Source organism: Phlebotomus papatasi, chromosome 1 (genome assembly GCF_024763615.1).
Source record: "Phlebotomus papatasi isolate M1 chromosome 1, Ppap_2.1, whole genome shotgun sequence".
Classification (NCBI taxonomy): domain Eukaryota; kingdom Metazoa; phylum Arthropoda; class Insecta; order Diptera; family Psychodidae; genus Phlebotomus; species Phlebotomus papatasi.
In genome coordinates this window covers 31,526,936-31,542,760 of record NC_077222.1, presented here as the reverse complement: position 1 = coordinate 31,542,760, position 15,825 = coordinate 31,526,936, and the positions used below count along the sequence as shown (strand labels likewise).

The 15,825-nt window shown below is 33.5% G+C and overlaps 1 protein-coding gene across 2 annotated transcripts in view; it reads left to right on the top strand.

Moving 5' to 3' along the window:
• The first annotated feature begins 216 nt into the window (after nt 1–216).
• LOC129798799 (dedicator of cytokinesis protein 3) overlaps nt 217–15,825 on the top strand; it is a 74,530-nt gene continuing 58,921 nt past the window's right edge. The window contains exon 1 of one of the 2 annotated variants that reach the window (XM_055842147.1): nt 217–459. In XM_055842147.1, the coding sequence (XP_055698122.1) occupies nt 426–459 (34 nt within the window). In that variant the 5' untranslated portion in view covers nt 217–425. The remainder of the gene's footprint in view (nt 460–15,825) is intronic. The other variant, XM_055842148.1, reaches the window with a different exon arrangement.

The following is a 15,825-nucleotide window of genomic DNA, read 5'->3' as shown; positions in this document are numbered from 1 at the left end:
TCCTTGGAAAAGAGATGAAGAGAGGGAGATAATCAAGAGCAATGAGAGAAGAGAGCGGGAGTGTTTTTATTTGTAGTTGTGAGAGAGCATTTATCTCAAGAGAGAGTGACGGTGAGTAAGATAGTTGTGTGGTTTTGTAGTGAGCGAGAGGGAGATAGAGATACCAACACAGCAGTTTAAGAGCTCTCTCTTGGACTGAGAGAGCCGCCTTGTAGTAGTAGTACTCGATCTGTCATGGCGTGTGGTTTGTAAGAGAGGTGTTTTGTTGATGAAGAACTTGTGTTTCATTCATTAAACTAAAAGTGTTTTTTCATTGATTTCCAACAACACTGTGCAGATAATTCCTACGTGAACTTTGTGACAAGACACAGGATGGTCTACTGAATACCAATTAGTGAGGAAGAATTGGATATCTTGTGGATAAAATGTGGGTGCCAACTAACAATAAATACGGAGTGGGTGAGTGTTAAGTACATTTCCTCTGTGTCTCACAAAGCATCGAAAAATGTCTCGGAAATGGCATAAATATGTCGGCAAAATAGTAAAGATATCAATAAGTATATTCTAGGAAAGTTTTCTAATCAATTGCACATTAGATTAGATAGCTCCCGATGGGCTAAAAAGTAGGCAGAACGTCTGCAAAAAAGAAATAAGAATCGAAAGGGGCGCAAAAGAAAAGTTCGTTCTAAGCAAGCGGCGACTTTTCCTTCCCGGACTACTACGTTTGTATTGATTTTGTCGGTGTTTGTGGAATAATGAGCTAAAAACGCCGAACTCTGCGGGATAAGTCAGAGAAAATTCCGGGAAATCGATTGGCAAGTGTTTCCCGCATGAATACACTTTTTTTCTTATGTCTACTAATTTCTCGCACATTCAGCTGAAAATCGCAAATAATAATACAACTGTGTGACTTTCTGCAAGGCCACAGAAAAGTCTCTGTGACTAGTACAGTCCCCTGTTCCCTGTTCAATTGAATCTAATTCAATTCAATCACGAGACATCCCCCCAGTTCAATTGCAGGAGAAAGTGTGCAAAATGTCGGCCGAAATGCCTGACTCCCCCAGGAGGAATGCCCTGAGAGCCGAAGGGATACCGGGAAGCTGTTAAAATGCCTCTCAGGGAGTTCGTAATTTAACCTTTTTTGACATAATAGAACACATACAAGCAAAACTTATCTGCTAATTATGCACTCGATTGGCTCATTTTCTACATGCCGATGCAAATACTGGTCACTTTTCCAGTCAATTGCACTTGCAAACTTCCCAGCACAGCTGCACTTGCTACACAATCATATCCCCACCACGAGTATGTTTTTTATGATAAATTACGTGTTGGTGTCCGATCTACAGCGGTTTCGGGTAATTAATTAATTGCGCCTTTTGTCAAATGGCCAGAAATTGATGTGGGATTTAATTTATGTGGCTCAATTTGTGTCTTATTTTGCTTGATGTGTCACTCTGATTATGAATCAATTGTCTTGATAACCAGAAAAAAAGAAAATTAACCTCTTCGACTCGATTCTGTAAATCGAGTCGAAGCATCAATGCATTCTTTGCCATTTTTTCCAAGAAAAGATTTGCGGGATTTTTATGCAAATTTTTAGAGGGAGAAACAATAGAAAGATGTTCTTTTTCTTTGAATTCTTTCTCAGTCTCATTGACACTGCTTAATTTTACATAAATGTTTTACTTTTTTTTCTTAAGTGATTGTAATGCAAATACAGATGATTAGTCATTAAAATTGATGAGTTTGTATCCATTCATTGTAGGCATGCAAGATATTAAAAATTATTCTGAGAATTTTTTAATAATAATTGTAGCATAAGTTTGTAAAATTCATCAGCAAAGCAAAATTTCTTTTCAAAATCGACATTATTAGGTCTTAAGGATCAGATAAAGTAAGTGTATGCAAAGAATTGTTTATCACTAATCCTAAGTATGATTAGTTTGGGATGTTCCTTCACTGTAAAATTTTAAGGGACAAAATATTCCCGAGGGTCAGCCTGAGTCTCAAAGTTTTTCATTAATCGAATATAGGTCATTTTACAATACGAGGGGTAGCAAAGCGTCCCGGCTTTGTAAAATGTAGAATAATCGAACTGCATGCGTGTACAGTGGCGACCAGAAAAATAGAATCACTCCTGAAAATTTGCGTTTTTTTTAACTTTTGTTAACTTTTTTCTAGTATGTTAAAAAAAAAATTTAGAAATGTTAAAGTGATTGCCTTACGTCGAAAAAGTACACTACTGGCCGCTAAAGGTCTGTTTTTTCTTACTTAATGCGTCATAATAAAATCACTTTCATTTATAGCCATAAACTGAAATTCATTTTGAGTATTTCAAAAATAACAAAATTTTAATTTAATATCAGTCATTATTTGGTGTCTTGACAATTAATTTTCCAAGTTTGGATAAAGGAAACTATGAGAAATTTGAGAAAATGTAGGGGAAACTGGGGCACCACCAAGCACGGGGTACCACCAAACACTAATTTTTATTTCTAAACTACTTGGACTATCTCGACCATTTCTTCAGTGAACAAGTATCCCTATAGTGCCTATAAATTCCTATAGGTCTTATCCTCTGAAGTCGAATATCCTATTAAAAAATCGCAATGTTTGGTGGTACCCCGTGTTTGGTGGTGCCCCAGTTTCCCCTAAAACTTTCTCATTAGAGGCTCTATTAGATTTTTGAGGCTACGAAAACATGGAATGATCGTGAAAATCGTGAAAATCAATAATCCATAACACAATTTAGTGTTTACCTATAAATATAACTGTGTTATCACACTTGCACATTAAAATTTTAATATGATTCACATTAATTGTCGCTGGTGAGAGTCCAAATGTGTAATTTGTGTGTTTGAATCATTTTATATTCAAAATTTGATCTATTTGTTGATAAAAAGGTAGACTTGGCCCGCAAAATTTGGTATAAATTGATTTATAGCATTAATGCGAGAAATTAATGCGATTTTCTCTTTAATTTTTTAATGTGAAAAATATTTATGCTTTAGGTAAATTTAAACTTATTTTTGCAGGCCAATTCCACTTTATCAATAAATAGAAAAATCCCAAATATTAAGTGACTCAAAGACACAAATAACATATTTGGACGCTCACAAGCGACAATTAATGTGAATTACATTAAAATTTTAATGTCCAAGTGTGATAACGCCGTAAGACTTGGAATTTTGGCTGCTATCGGTTCCACGTCCCAATGGTACAGTGCCCGCTCTATAATCCGGATCGGCGTAATCCGGACGAGTTTATCGATCGAGTAATCGGACGAGTTATCGATGTTTTTGTTTAATAAATGAAGTATAATAGCATAGAATTCTCTAATTATATCTTTTTAAACGTCTTTAAAACTTTTATTCTAAATCTACAAAAAAAAACTTGTAATATATTTTCGAGACTTTGAACAAATTCTAAATATTCATCCGGATAACGAAGCGGACATCTCTCATATTGTCTCCGAATCGTCCAAATAACGAAGCGGGCACTGTATTAAGAAAACAACAAAAATTTAGGATCTACGAATTGTTCAGTTTGGTAAAATCAATCTAGTATTTCATCACAATGTATTCTATGGGACAAATAAAGTTGAAAGGGTCATAAGATAAGTCCTGGCTAAGTTTGAAATAGATTTCGCAAATCGCAAACCGCAAATTCATATTTCCAAAATTCTACCAAAATACGAACCCTAGGTAAGGAAGGATTCGAAATATATATAAAATTCGAAACCGAGGAACTATACATAGGGGAAGGCTTTTAGGCTTTGCACACAGTTTGGCTTGGAACACTTCTGAAATCTAAAGCGTATAGTAAGGTCGGGTAACTGGATCGTTAATTGATTTGGTGCCGCAATTTTTTGATTATTTTTTCCACGTGTAAAAAAGCAATAAAGGCGTAAAAAAGCAATGACCATGTAGAAAATCCCAGTCTGTTCGGTATGAACAGGGCATTTTCCAGAGACGTTTTGTGTTAAAGCGACTACAGTCTACACATTAGGAACAATTTAAAAAAAAAATTATAAGAAAATTTCCCATATCTGTAGACTAAAACGTCAAAATTTTTTGAAAAAGGCCATTTTAGACGAAAATTGCTTCTAGTGTGTAGACACCATTACTTCACTGAGAGAAATCCGAAAAAATTAAAATAACATTCCGGAAATGTTTATTTTACTCTGCAGTATTGATCCGAAATCGGTGTAAATATTATGCTTTTTAGGTGTATTAAGGATTAAAGTCACCCTTTTTCATGTTAATTTTACACTTAAAAAGGTGTAAAATTAACATTAAAAAATGTTGATATATTTTTACACCTAAAAAGGGTTAAAGTTATGAGGAATAAAAGTTAATCGCACCCCCGTTTTTTCTCAGTGATAACGCCACACATTCCTATCCTTTCTAATGATGTCTACATACTAGAAGCAATTTTCGTCAAAAAGTGCCTTTTTTTTTAAATTCTGACGTTTCTGCCTACAATGATAGGGGAAATTTTCTTTAAAAAGGCATTTTTTAAAGAAATTTCTCATAGTGTGTAGACCACAAAACTGTATTGTTTAAAAGGTATCTTAAGAGCGGTTGTTTGTATCCGTGCCAAGGAGTTTTAGTTCTTATTATTGTATTAAGTCCAGCGCACAATAACTTTTGTTTGTAAACATGTTTTCAAAATTTCCCATTCGAGTGAGCGAGATGACTAGATTTAGATCTCACTCACTCTCATTGAAAAATCAAAAACATATTTACTAAACAAAAGTTATTGTGCGTTGGGCATTATTTTGAATATAATTCACGCATTTATTTCATAATGCCTTTTGAACTCAAAATTTAATATTTTGAACTTTTCATGTTCAATTTTTGAATCATTTTTACAGGTTTTATTTCTCATCTGTTTTAGTCAAGATAGTATTTATTAAAAAGGTTTTGAAATTGCTAATTCAACTGCAACTGGTAATACATCAGTAGAGTAACGGTTATTTTGCTAGAATGTTGATTTTTAATGTTTTTCTGACGTTTGTTAGACCGGTTCAGATGACAAACGGTGGGAGATATCGGCATTAGGTGTTTCATTTGTCTGGCAATTTTTTGCTCCATAGAGAGGGAATATGCCCTTCAAATTGTCCTTTTATTCAATCTATGAATATACTAGAAATGTCTTTGCTAAAGTTATTCTACTAATTACTTTATTCATTCACTGAGAGGAAAAAGAGGCTACGATAAACTTTTTTTCGTCATAACTTTAACACTTTTCGGGTGTAAAAATATATCAACATTTTTTAATGTTAATTTCACAGCTTTTGAGGGTAAAATCAACATGAAAAAAGGGTAACTTTAACCCATAAGGGTAATATTTACACCCATTTCGGATCAATACTGCAAAATTAACATTTCCGGAATGTTATTTTGACTTCTTCGGATTTCTCTAATTAGACTAAATAGGATTAATTGGATTTTTATTTAAGCACAAGTTAAATTGCACTTTGAATGTCCCAATATTTATTAACAAAAAGGTTGTTGAGAAAGGTGAAACCATGACGTTTTTATCTTGTGGCAATTTCTAATTTGATGAATTGTTACAATTTCATTTTCAATTATATCAATTAATTATTTGATAAGGAGAAGGAAGACAATTTTGCAAGATAAATGAACTCTCAAACATACAATTTCTCGTGAAAAAAAAATGGATGGCAGGATTCTGAGAGAAATGGAAAGTTGTCTTTTGAATATTTAAAAAGGACCAAAATTCTCAAGATTATTGGCTTTTTTAGCGTAAGCATTTTTGGGAGGCGGCTTCTTGGGAATTCCATGAGCGTGGGATGTTGGAAAATTTTTAAAAGCACAAAAATCGATAACACAGTCCCTTTCTCTAATTTCTTTATGTTGGCGTTTGAGTATCCAACACTTACCATTTCTTTTTTTTGCCAAGTGCAAAATGAAGAGTCATCTTTAGCTGTGTATTTTGACCTGGTTAAAAGTGAAAGAAAAATTCGCAGCAATTAATATCCGAATTTCTTTTTTATTTATTTATGTTTTTTTTTTATTTTTTTATAATTCTGCATCTCTGTATGTAATTAAATCGTAAACGTTGAAAATACCCTGAAGTGATTTTATAGAAATGTGTGTGTCTTGAAAGGAAGGAAAAGTGGTTTTATTGCACACATTTTTCTAATTCTTCATCATCAAGCTTCGCTTAGAAACTTGGTTAGTAGTTCAAAGAGGTATTTCTTGTTTTTTTTTTGTGCCCTTCTTCCTCACGACAAAACTTGCAAACACAGATTTTCTGTTTTAACTGTAAAAACCTTCTTCAAACAATGATAATATTTACTACACGACGGCATATGATTGAAGAAAAAAAAACTCCATTGGGTATTTAGAAATTCCATTGAGATTATGCACAGAATCTGCTCCAATATGTTGTTTCGTTGTTGTGTTTATCACTTGTTCTTTGTTGTTATTCTTTGCTACTAATGAATTGTGGTGTGTTTATGAAAAACGACTCATAAAATTTAATCTGTCAGTTGAAATTATGTTGAAAATGTCTTTGTGTCGCGTCATGTCTCATTTTCTTTGGTGTATTTTCTACACTCTGAAAAGTGGTGGAAGGAAGAGCTTGAAAATTGATAAATTATTGTTATTCAGTGGATGTCACGATTGTTGCTTGAATGATAAGATTTCATTTTAATTTCAAAACTTATTCATCATTTCCTCTCGATAAAATTTCTTCCCAAGAAATGCATATTCTTTTTTTTAATTTTTTTTTGTAGTCTATGATATTTTCTATGATACTTTATGTATATTTATTTCGCTATATGGAAGGGAAGATTTCTGTTTGTCTTTCTATTTGACCACTACAAAAATACTCGAAAAGGCCACATGGGGTAAGAATATTTCAAAAGATGTACAAACATTAATGACTCACTATGACGAAGGCAAAATTTACTTGATAAGACAAATTGCCAATTCTGTATAACAGTCAGAGGAGAAGATTGATAATCTCCATTCTACCAGCAAATTTAATCTCTTCCTCCCTAGCTCTTTTGTCTGGGTGCATTTTATTAGTTTGAGGAAGTACAGAATGTCAAGACCAAGACACTCAGACTTTTCAAGTGGAACTCGGACTAAAGGGGTGGAAAAGTTTAAAACACTTAACAAAATGCTCGAGGACGTTAATTCTATTCCCTGAAAATTTGATTAAGTAGACAAATTGGCAGAGCAGTGTAGGGGAAGGATTTCAGGCTTCGCACATACTCTGGCTTCGAACACTTCATCAAAACAGCTTAGAAGTAATATAATCGAATTTTGAATAGGGGAGACTGGGGAAAAAAGTCATAAATCGAAAATTTTAAAATTCAATATCTTCCAAGATAAATAAGATAGCGGCTTAAAATTTTTTCCTTAGATAGCCTCCATACTACCCCCTGGCAAAAGGTTTTTTTTTATATGGAGCTGTTTGAAGCCAATTCGTAAATTGCTTCCAAACTCAGCTTACACTTGGAGTTTCGAAAAACTTTTTAGATGGAAATATAGAATATTTATCCCTCTTTACAAGGCACAAAGTCCTGTGTACAAGGCACACCTCACTTGTGACATATATTCGTGTAACGATCACGAATGCAGAAAAATTTCCATACGAATCTGTAATGGAATGTGAGAAAGTGGCTTCAACTTTGAAGGCCACTTGCCAGGGAGTAGCCTCCATAGGTCTTCTTCAATGTCGTAAATTTGTTAGAATTTGAACAAGGAATTTAGAAAATGAAAAATATGGAAATTTTTAGCCCTATTTTTGAAATATTTTCCGTGCAGAAGATATCAATTATTAGATACTTATATTAAATTTGATGCACTGGTGAATATTTCCCAAATTATCTGGATATTCTTTGAATACGAATCCGCTATCTATTTTGGAATTTAACAAAGATACTTTTCTCTAGAAATCCTTTTATTGAAAACGACCACTTGGGGTAAAAAGTAACAAAAGCTATGGAGTAAAAAGTAACAAAAATCGAAACAATTTCTTATGTCCCACGGTGAAAACAAACGTCAATGCTATGTGTCGCCGCTTGTTGTTTGCATTGGTCAAACGATTTGCAGTTTTTTGTCTGTTTTTTTTTTTTCTAAAATAGCTTAAAAATGAGCTTTTCTCGCTCAGATAGAGAAAACGGTGTCTTACAAAGGTGTAGAAGAATAAATTTCCTTTGAAAATATGTAATTTAGATATTTTACTTTAATTTACGAAATCCCGTAATAAAGCGAATCAAAATGTGATAGTATTTTATGCCTGATACTATTTGCTCCAGCATTTTTGAGAATGATCACAAAATTACCTTTTAGAAAGAGATAAGATAAGATTTTGCCAGGGGTCAGTTCTCCATTTCGGATATTCCGATGCATTCAGGCCACCAATTGGGCCCCTTATGCTTCCCCACTCCTATTCTATCTTATCCCCCGATACGGGTAGCCGCTCTATATCGCAGCTCTGTGTGGACAATCAGTGCCGTTACTATATCACAGCATCCCTTCTCGGTGTGTGTTTGGGATCAGTGACAGCGAATACTTGTATCGACTGAGTACCACTTTCATGTCGAAACTCGTTTTCGTACCAGCCTCTATTGTTTTTAGGAGGTTCACTTTTTTGCCAATATGCACCATTGACATTACTATTCATTCATTCACTGGACGAATTCGAAGCCGATATGGCATGAGAAATCTTTTTTCTGCTGCCGCTCAGCTCCGAACCCACGACCTCGCAGTCACAGAGCCATTGCTCTATCCACTGACCCACTCGAGGCGCTACCTTTTAGAAAACGGCTCGATAAATATATTTCCTTACAAAATAGAAGAAAGTCACTTTCACAGAGTTGTAGAGCAGTAAATTTCAGTTTTGTAGGGGAAAGGAGCAAGTGAGGTAAATTGAGGAACATGTTAATGCTTCCAGGATCGACTTATAGGGCTCCCTCAGATTCCAAGTCGCTATCTCTAACTTCTAGACTCTAGACTAGAGCTGGCGACAGTCGGACCGACAGATGGACAAACAGTGTGACATTATTTAACAGAAATTATCCGAAATGTGGTAATATGTTTGATTGAAGTGGTCCTCGGGGTGTTAAAAGTAGAATTTTTGGGGGCTGTAAAATTGGGGGATTATATATAATGCTCTCTCTATGAAGTTCAAACAGTAAAGTCTTTCTTTACATTATTTGGATTTTAGGGCAGAATCACATTGACAGTAAAATGCTCACCGTCACCGTCAAAGCCCTCACCGTATTTCGATAATTTACGCATTTTCATTGTAATTTTTACGGAAATTCTCAATTACCGTGTTACATTATCTCATACTCGGTGGCACTAGGTGAAAATAATATAAGAAAATTGAAGAAATAAAACGAAAATGCGATAAACGGTGAGCAAAAAAATTGTACGAAAAACTGTGGCAAAAAAATCCTACAGTTTTTTTTTGCTCACCGTTTATCGCATTTTCGCTTTATTTATTCAATTTTCTTATACTATTTTCACCTAGTGCCACCGAGTATGAGATAAGGTAATGTCGTAATGGAAAATTTGCGTAAGAATTGCAATGAAAATGCGTAAATCAACGAAATACGGTGAGGGCTTTGACGGTGACGGTGAGCATTTTACTGTCAATGTGATTCTGCCCTAAATCTACAATTTTCACTCCCAATCATTCGGATATTGGAGAGCTGCGTGTAGTTCATTTGCAGCCATCGCCGTCTTAGCATTGGTGTCGAACCTTAAGAGCGAAAACTTCATCACCTAATACGTAAATTCGTAATGCCCAAATGTTCACCAACTTTCACCTTTAGAAATCTAAGATAATCCCGTACAGATTTTATAAAACCATAGACGGAAACTCTTTCTTCTGGAAGTGAAACTCCCTGTACTGCCACTTAACCCTTGGAATTTAGAACTTCTCACAAGTGAGGGGCAGTATATTTAACCGTTGCTAGCATAACACAAGTTCGCTTATCCTTTTACTCTTCGTTCGGATGATATAAAATAATATGGGTATTAGTTGAATTTTAAAAATGTTTTTGACATTATTTACGTTTTGGAGGTTTTTGCTAAAGCAAATGTGCTCTAATCTACTCTTATTTTTTCTCACTGTGATTTTTTTGGAACCTATATATAATCAGGAATATTATAAACAAAAAACGTAAACAAGACGTAACGTGAACGCAAACAAAAAAATCATTGGATTACAAATGGTTTAATATGTATCATGATGTCTTCCCGGTGTCACATTTTGGTCCCACATACGCGATAAGCGGGAATCTACTGTAGGGGAAAGTTCTCTCCCTTCGAACGTTCATGCCTTCGAATAATGTGAATTTTCTTTTAGTTTTCATAAGATACTTACATATTTCTACTAAATGTTAGTTGCTTATCATCAATTGTTGATAATTTCGTGGTAATTTAGTGTAAATTTCTTACAAAAAACAAAAGAAATTCACATTATTCGAAGGGAGAGCACTTTCCCCTATGTCCTTAACAAAACGTTTAAAATAAATTTAAGTGAACATAAAGAATCGCTCATATTAACTATTTTTCAAAAACACAATTTTCCTAATTTTTTATTATCATTTTTTGTTTTTTTTTTTAAATAACATAGAGATTTTTTTGATGGCCTTACTTTCTTGCAAGACCAACTCAATCATTAATATTTTCTCAAGTATTGAAATTTGAAATCATGACTCTGACTCTGCACTGAGAGTGAGAGAAATCCGAAAAAGTTATAATAACATTCCGGAAATGTTTATTTTACCCTGCAGTATTGATCCGAAATCGGTGTAAAAAATTATGCTTTTTAGGTGCATTACGGGTTAAAGTTACCCTTTTTCGTATTAATTTTACCCCTAAAAAGGTGTAAAATCAACATTAAAAAATGCTGATATATTTTGACACCTAAAAAGTGTTAAAGTTACGAGGAAAAATAGTTAATCTCACCCCCGTTTTTTTCTCAGTGTGACTAATGGCTGAAATCTTTACAATTTAATACATTTTAAATACACTTAAGAATTATTGGTAAAATAAAATTGAGATTCTAATTTTAAAATCTTAATTTTATATTAAAATTTTATATATATTTATTTATTTATTTTATATATGTTTCGCTTACTGAAAAATAGGCCCCGCCCACAATAACAATATAAAGACTAGAAATATTGTTACTTGTGTAAAATCTTTTCAAACCACGTGTGATTTCTACTACTCCTTATAAGGTGCTGATGAAAAATAGGAATTTTGCGTTAGAATAATTAAGATAAATGGATGTGGCTTTAAGGTGGGGCAGAATCATTCTTTATTCTTTGACAACAACTTGCAATTTTTTTTGCATCTAGCTCTCATGAAAAAAATTTATTAAACTTTGGGGGAGGTAGGCCTACTTTGGGCTACAAAGCTACATTGATATACAATTTTTTTCGCATATTTCTAAAGGAAACTAAGCTTTAACCCTTTAAGGACGATTGGAATACCGGTGTCCCATAAAGAAAATAATTTTTCTTGATTACCTAAAGTTATTGTTTTTCTTATGTCTGTACATAATTGTAAAGTAGAAGGTTGAAGGAATCTAGAATATTTTTTGCAAGTCTCTAGCTATTTGCTATGTAGTAAATATTTAAGCTCAAAAATGGCGAATTTTTAAATTCTCAAATTCATAACTGATTTTATTTATTTTTCATACTTCCAATTTTTTTTTAAGAAAAACCCTTTTGTCAATAAAAACTGCAGTACTCATACGTAAAATTTTTCATTAAAGCGAAAAGTATTATTCATTGGGATTGTCAGAAAAATTACTTAAATTTTTGTCCCTATAGTTCATAGGAGCACAAAATACATCCAATCAGACTCTGTTGGACTTTCCAAGGTTAGATGTAAGACTTACTATTGATTATATTTACCAGTTTAATTTTTATTGTTGATTTTCAGTCCGTAAAAAGTGTCTCGTCGTTAAAGGGTTAACGAAATGTAATTTAGCTCTGCAAAACAATTGAGAAAGAGAAACTAAATAAAATAATTGTAAGGCCTAGTTTCCTTTAGAAATATGCAAAAAAATCGTATATCAATATAGCGCCAGGGCTCAAAATAGCCCCACTTCCCCCTAAGTTTTAGAAACAATGTCATCTTTGAATGTTTACATTACAATGTCCTTAAATGAAATTAATTATATCCAAAGTGGGAGTGACCTATTTTTTAATGGGAGGAGCTTATAAATTACTAGTAAGTTTTTCTTTTCAACTTAGGAGACAAACTCATATTTCTGTCTTGTTGGAGTTAGAACAATAAAGAAAATCATGATTTTTCCTCCTCATTACTTTATAAATAATTTATTCACTTGACTCATATAAATTTTCACTTTTATCTATACAGATGTTTTTTTCTTACATAAATAAACATGCGAATAATCTACTCTCTGTTGCCGGATGATTCATAAGAAAAGATGTAGTGAACCATCTCAATCGCAAATCAAATTATGTTGAGGAAACCAACCTCCGCACAAAGTGAGGTATATTCTTAGAAATTGGTGTGGAAAAATTTGAGCAAGTTTCAATCGTCAATGGAACTTGTTCATTGACTAATTTAAAAGATACACACTGAAGCTTCATCGTGAAGTATTTTCATTCATAAACTGAAGCATTTGCTCTTTCATCTCTTGTTTGGTCTCCACACAGAATGCTTAATTTGATAATGATGAACTGTAATCGTGATTCAATCACTGAAGAAAATTGAATTCCAGTGAAGACGAAGAGAGAAAAGAGGAAAATTGAGGAGATAGGACACGTCCTCGGTGGCTAAATAGGCTACTTTCGTGGAAGAATGTCTTTCTGTGATGGAATTTTGCAGCATGACAATGATGAATATTTTGTAACAATTTCTTGTTACATTTAATTATATCTTTGAGTTGTTCTTCAAGAAGCTTCATCCAACAACTTTTTCACTCTTCTAACGGTGATATTAATTATAACTTTGTGAAAGTTGCAAGATTGTGGATATAATGAGGAATATAACAGCATGAAAAACTTCTTTAATTCAATTGAGACACTCGATCGAAGTGTAGAAATTTTTTGTTTGAATTTATCAACTCATGCAAAAAATCGGTTAAGTTTTCTCAGTATTATAAAAATTCTACCCAATTATTGTGTCCATCAGAATGCTTTTTAGTATTCATTTAATATTACAATGTTGCTTATTCCACTGAGTATTGCGAGAATATCGCGTGTCATCGTAATATGCTAAGTTCTGCCGCTAGAATTTATCATTTATTTATTTAAACAATGGTCAAATAGGGGTGAGAAGTTTGGGGATTGGCTTTCTACTGTCCCTTGAGTATTTTAGTATAATTCTGTGCATTAAAATTCACGTTGAATACACTTGATTACTTCATTCAAATTCTCCATATTGAGCAATCCTGCAAACAAGAGATATACTTCCACATATTATTCTTATGCGGAGAGAAGAAAAAAGAACAAGATGTTTTGCTAACATTGGAACCACGAAACAAATTGTATATATACTTGTCTATTGATATTGAAATTTCGTGGTTAAAAATTCTAAGAGTCACTTCCTCAAACGTTTAAACTGAGAGAGAAAACAGCAAATTGAATAATTTGAAAATGCGCAAGACAGAATTCAACAGAGAATATTATTCAGTAGAACATTTATATAGTGTGACAGGGGAGATGATTCTAAATGAGTAGTATATATTTTGTAAACATCATCATCATCATTAGTTGTTCTATGCAATTCTCTAATTAAATGTGAACTCTGCCCATTTAACAACCCATTTCTTTGCTTTCTACTCCACTCCTCATTTGATTATCTCATCGTGGTGAATTAATCTTGCACTTCTTTATCTTGGAATTAATACAAAGTGTCACATGTTGTGCACACATTTCACTGCTGATGACTGAAAAATATGAAATATACTTGGTCTTCTTTCTCAGATAGTTCCTCGACAATTGCATTTTCTTGGGTTTGGTGTTCTTTTACTCTCTGAATACATACCTACAACTTTGTATTTTTGTTGTTGTTTCAGAATATGCTGAAGATTATTGAATTTCCTACATTATTGCATTTTCTCTTTCTATTTCCTACTCTTTCCACACTGAAATTTATAGTCTGTATGATAGATTGAAAGCATCGAAAGCATATTATAAATCATAAAATGTGCCAAGAGTTTTCCATGTTATATTAACACGTAGAACATGAACTTAATATGAAAATGTTAAAGGGAAGGGTACTAGTGATCGGCGGTGTTCTTCACACTACGCAGTAGGGGATTTCTGTAACGATATGACAATGTCATATGACAAATTTAAAAATTTTTACATGGTAAATTCGGAAAAATTAATTGAAAATCAGATTCATATCAGTTAGTAAGAGCTTCGTTCATAAAGCTCCTTACAGTCCCAAACGGCAATTTTGAGGAAGATTACTGTCAGATGTATGTATTCTGGATCCAAAAATGGGTCCTGTGACGGTCGTCAGAGCGTCGAATGACCGAAAGTGGGGAATAATATGACGGTTATTACGAAAGTCACTTGGCGTCGTAATAACTCTGAGATTACTCGCCCACGACTAAAATATGACGCGCCAAAATGGGCTCTTCCAGTGACTTCCAGTGTCCCTATAAATAATCTTCCCCTCGCTGGGTATGTCTGAGGGGAAATTTCACTTATCAAATGGCAAATAGAATTACGCAGTGCTGTGAATTCGCAAAGTAGTTGGCAATTTCGCATGTTTTCTCAATAATATTATAGTGTAACATTAGGAGGAAAAGCTCCTCCAGTAGAGAAATGTGTTGTGATTTAGAAAAAGACAGTGTCGATGAAAATTAAGCAAAAATTAGGCAGTGTTTTGGTTGATAAATACCCGGACAATTTTTATGGAAAATTAAATTTCGTTATTCAGGTGTTTGATCATGTGTGATAAAAATCTTGTGTCTAAAAGTCCTATTTAGTGAAAATTTTAAAAGATTTTTGTGTGTTGTTGCCATCCAGCTGGAATATTTTCGACATGTCGGGTAGCTCATTCAGCAATAGTCGAATGAGAAAAATATTCGCAAATGTGAGTAGTGAAATTGGAAAAAATTGACCAAAATTCCATAAAAAGTGGCAAAAAACAATAAAATATGTGAAGAATTAATGAGAAAACGGTGTCTAAGGTGATCGTATAGTACAAAATTGTGGAGTGCATTTGACTTTTTCATTGAGAGTACGTACGTCAATTTCGCACATATGCGGTAGAGAAGGATGGCAAGTGCACTGTTTTTGGCGCGTCATTTTTTCGTACGGAAAAGAACCGTCCCTTGGAGTCGCTTTTATTACTTCATGTTAGAGTAAATTTTAAGCCCGTAAAATAACTAATGTATTACTAACTCAATTTTGAGTAATGCTCTGACTAAAATTCGACGCGAATACGACTAATTTTTAAGATTCCAATTAGGAGTAATTTTTTGACCATTTCTTGTAGAACAAAACCCAGTGATTTTTGAGTCGGAATAATTGTTTGCCCATTGGGTGACCATTCAATACACACTGGAATAGGCTATAATGTTGGCCTGCTCCAGATTTTACCACGCAAATTTTTCATATGACATTGTCGTATTATTACGGAATTCCCCTTAAGTCGTCCCCTGTATTGTTGCTTCAAAATAAAATAAATTATTAAAATTATTTGCTGCCTTTTACCAATTTACTGTTCCAAGTAAATATGTTTGATATTTAACATAAAACTATTTTACTATGTCGTAGACATTATTAAGTACATGACGATCCGAGGATAGGAAATAGAATCTAATAGA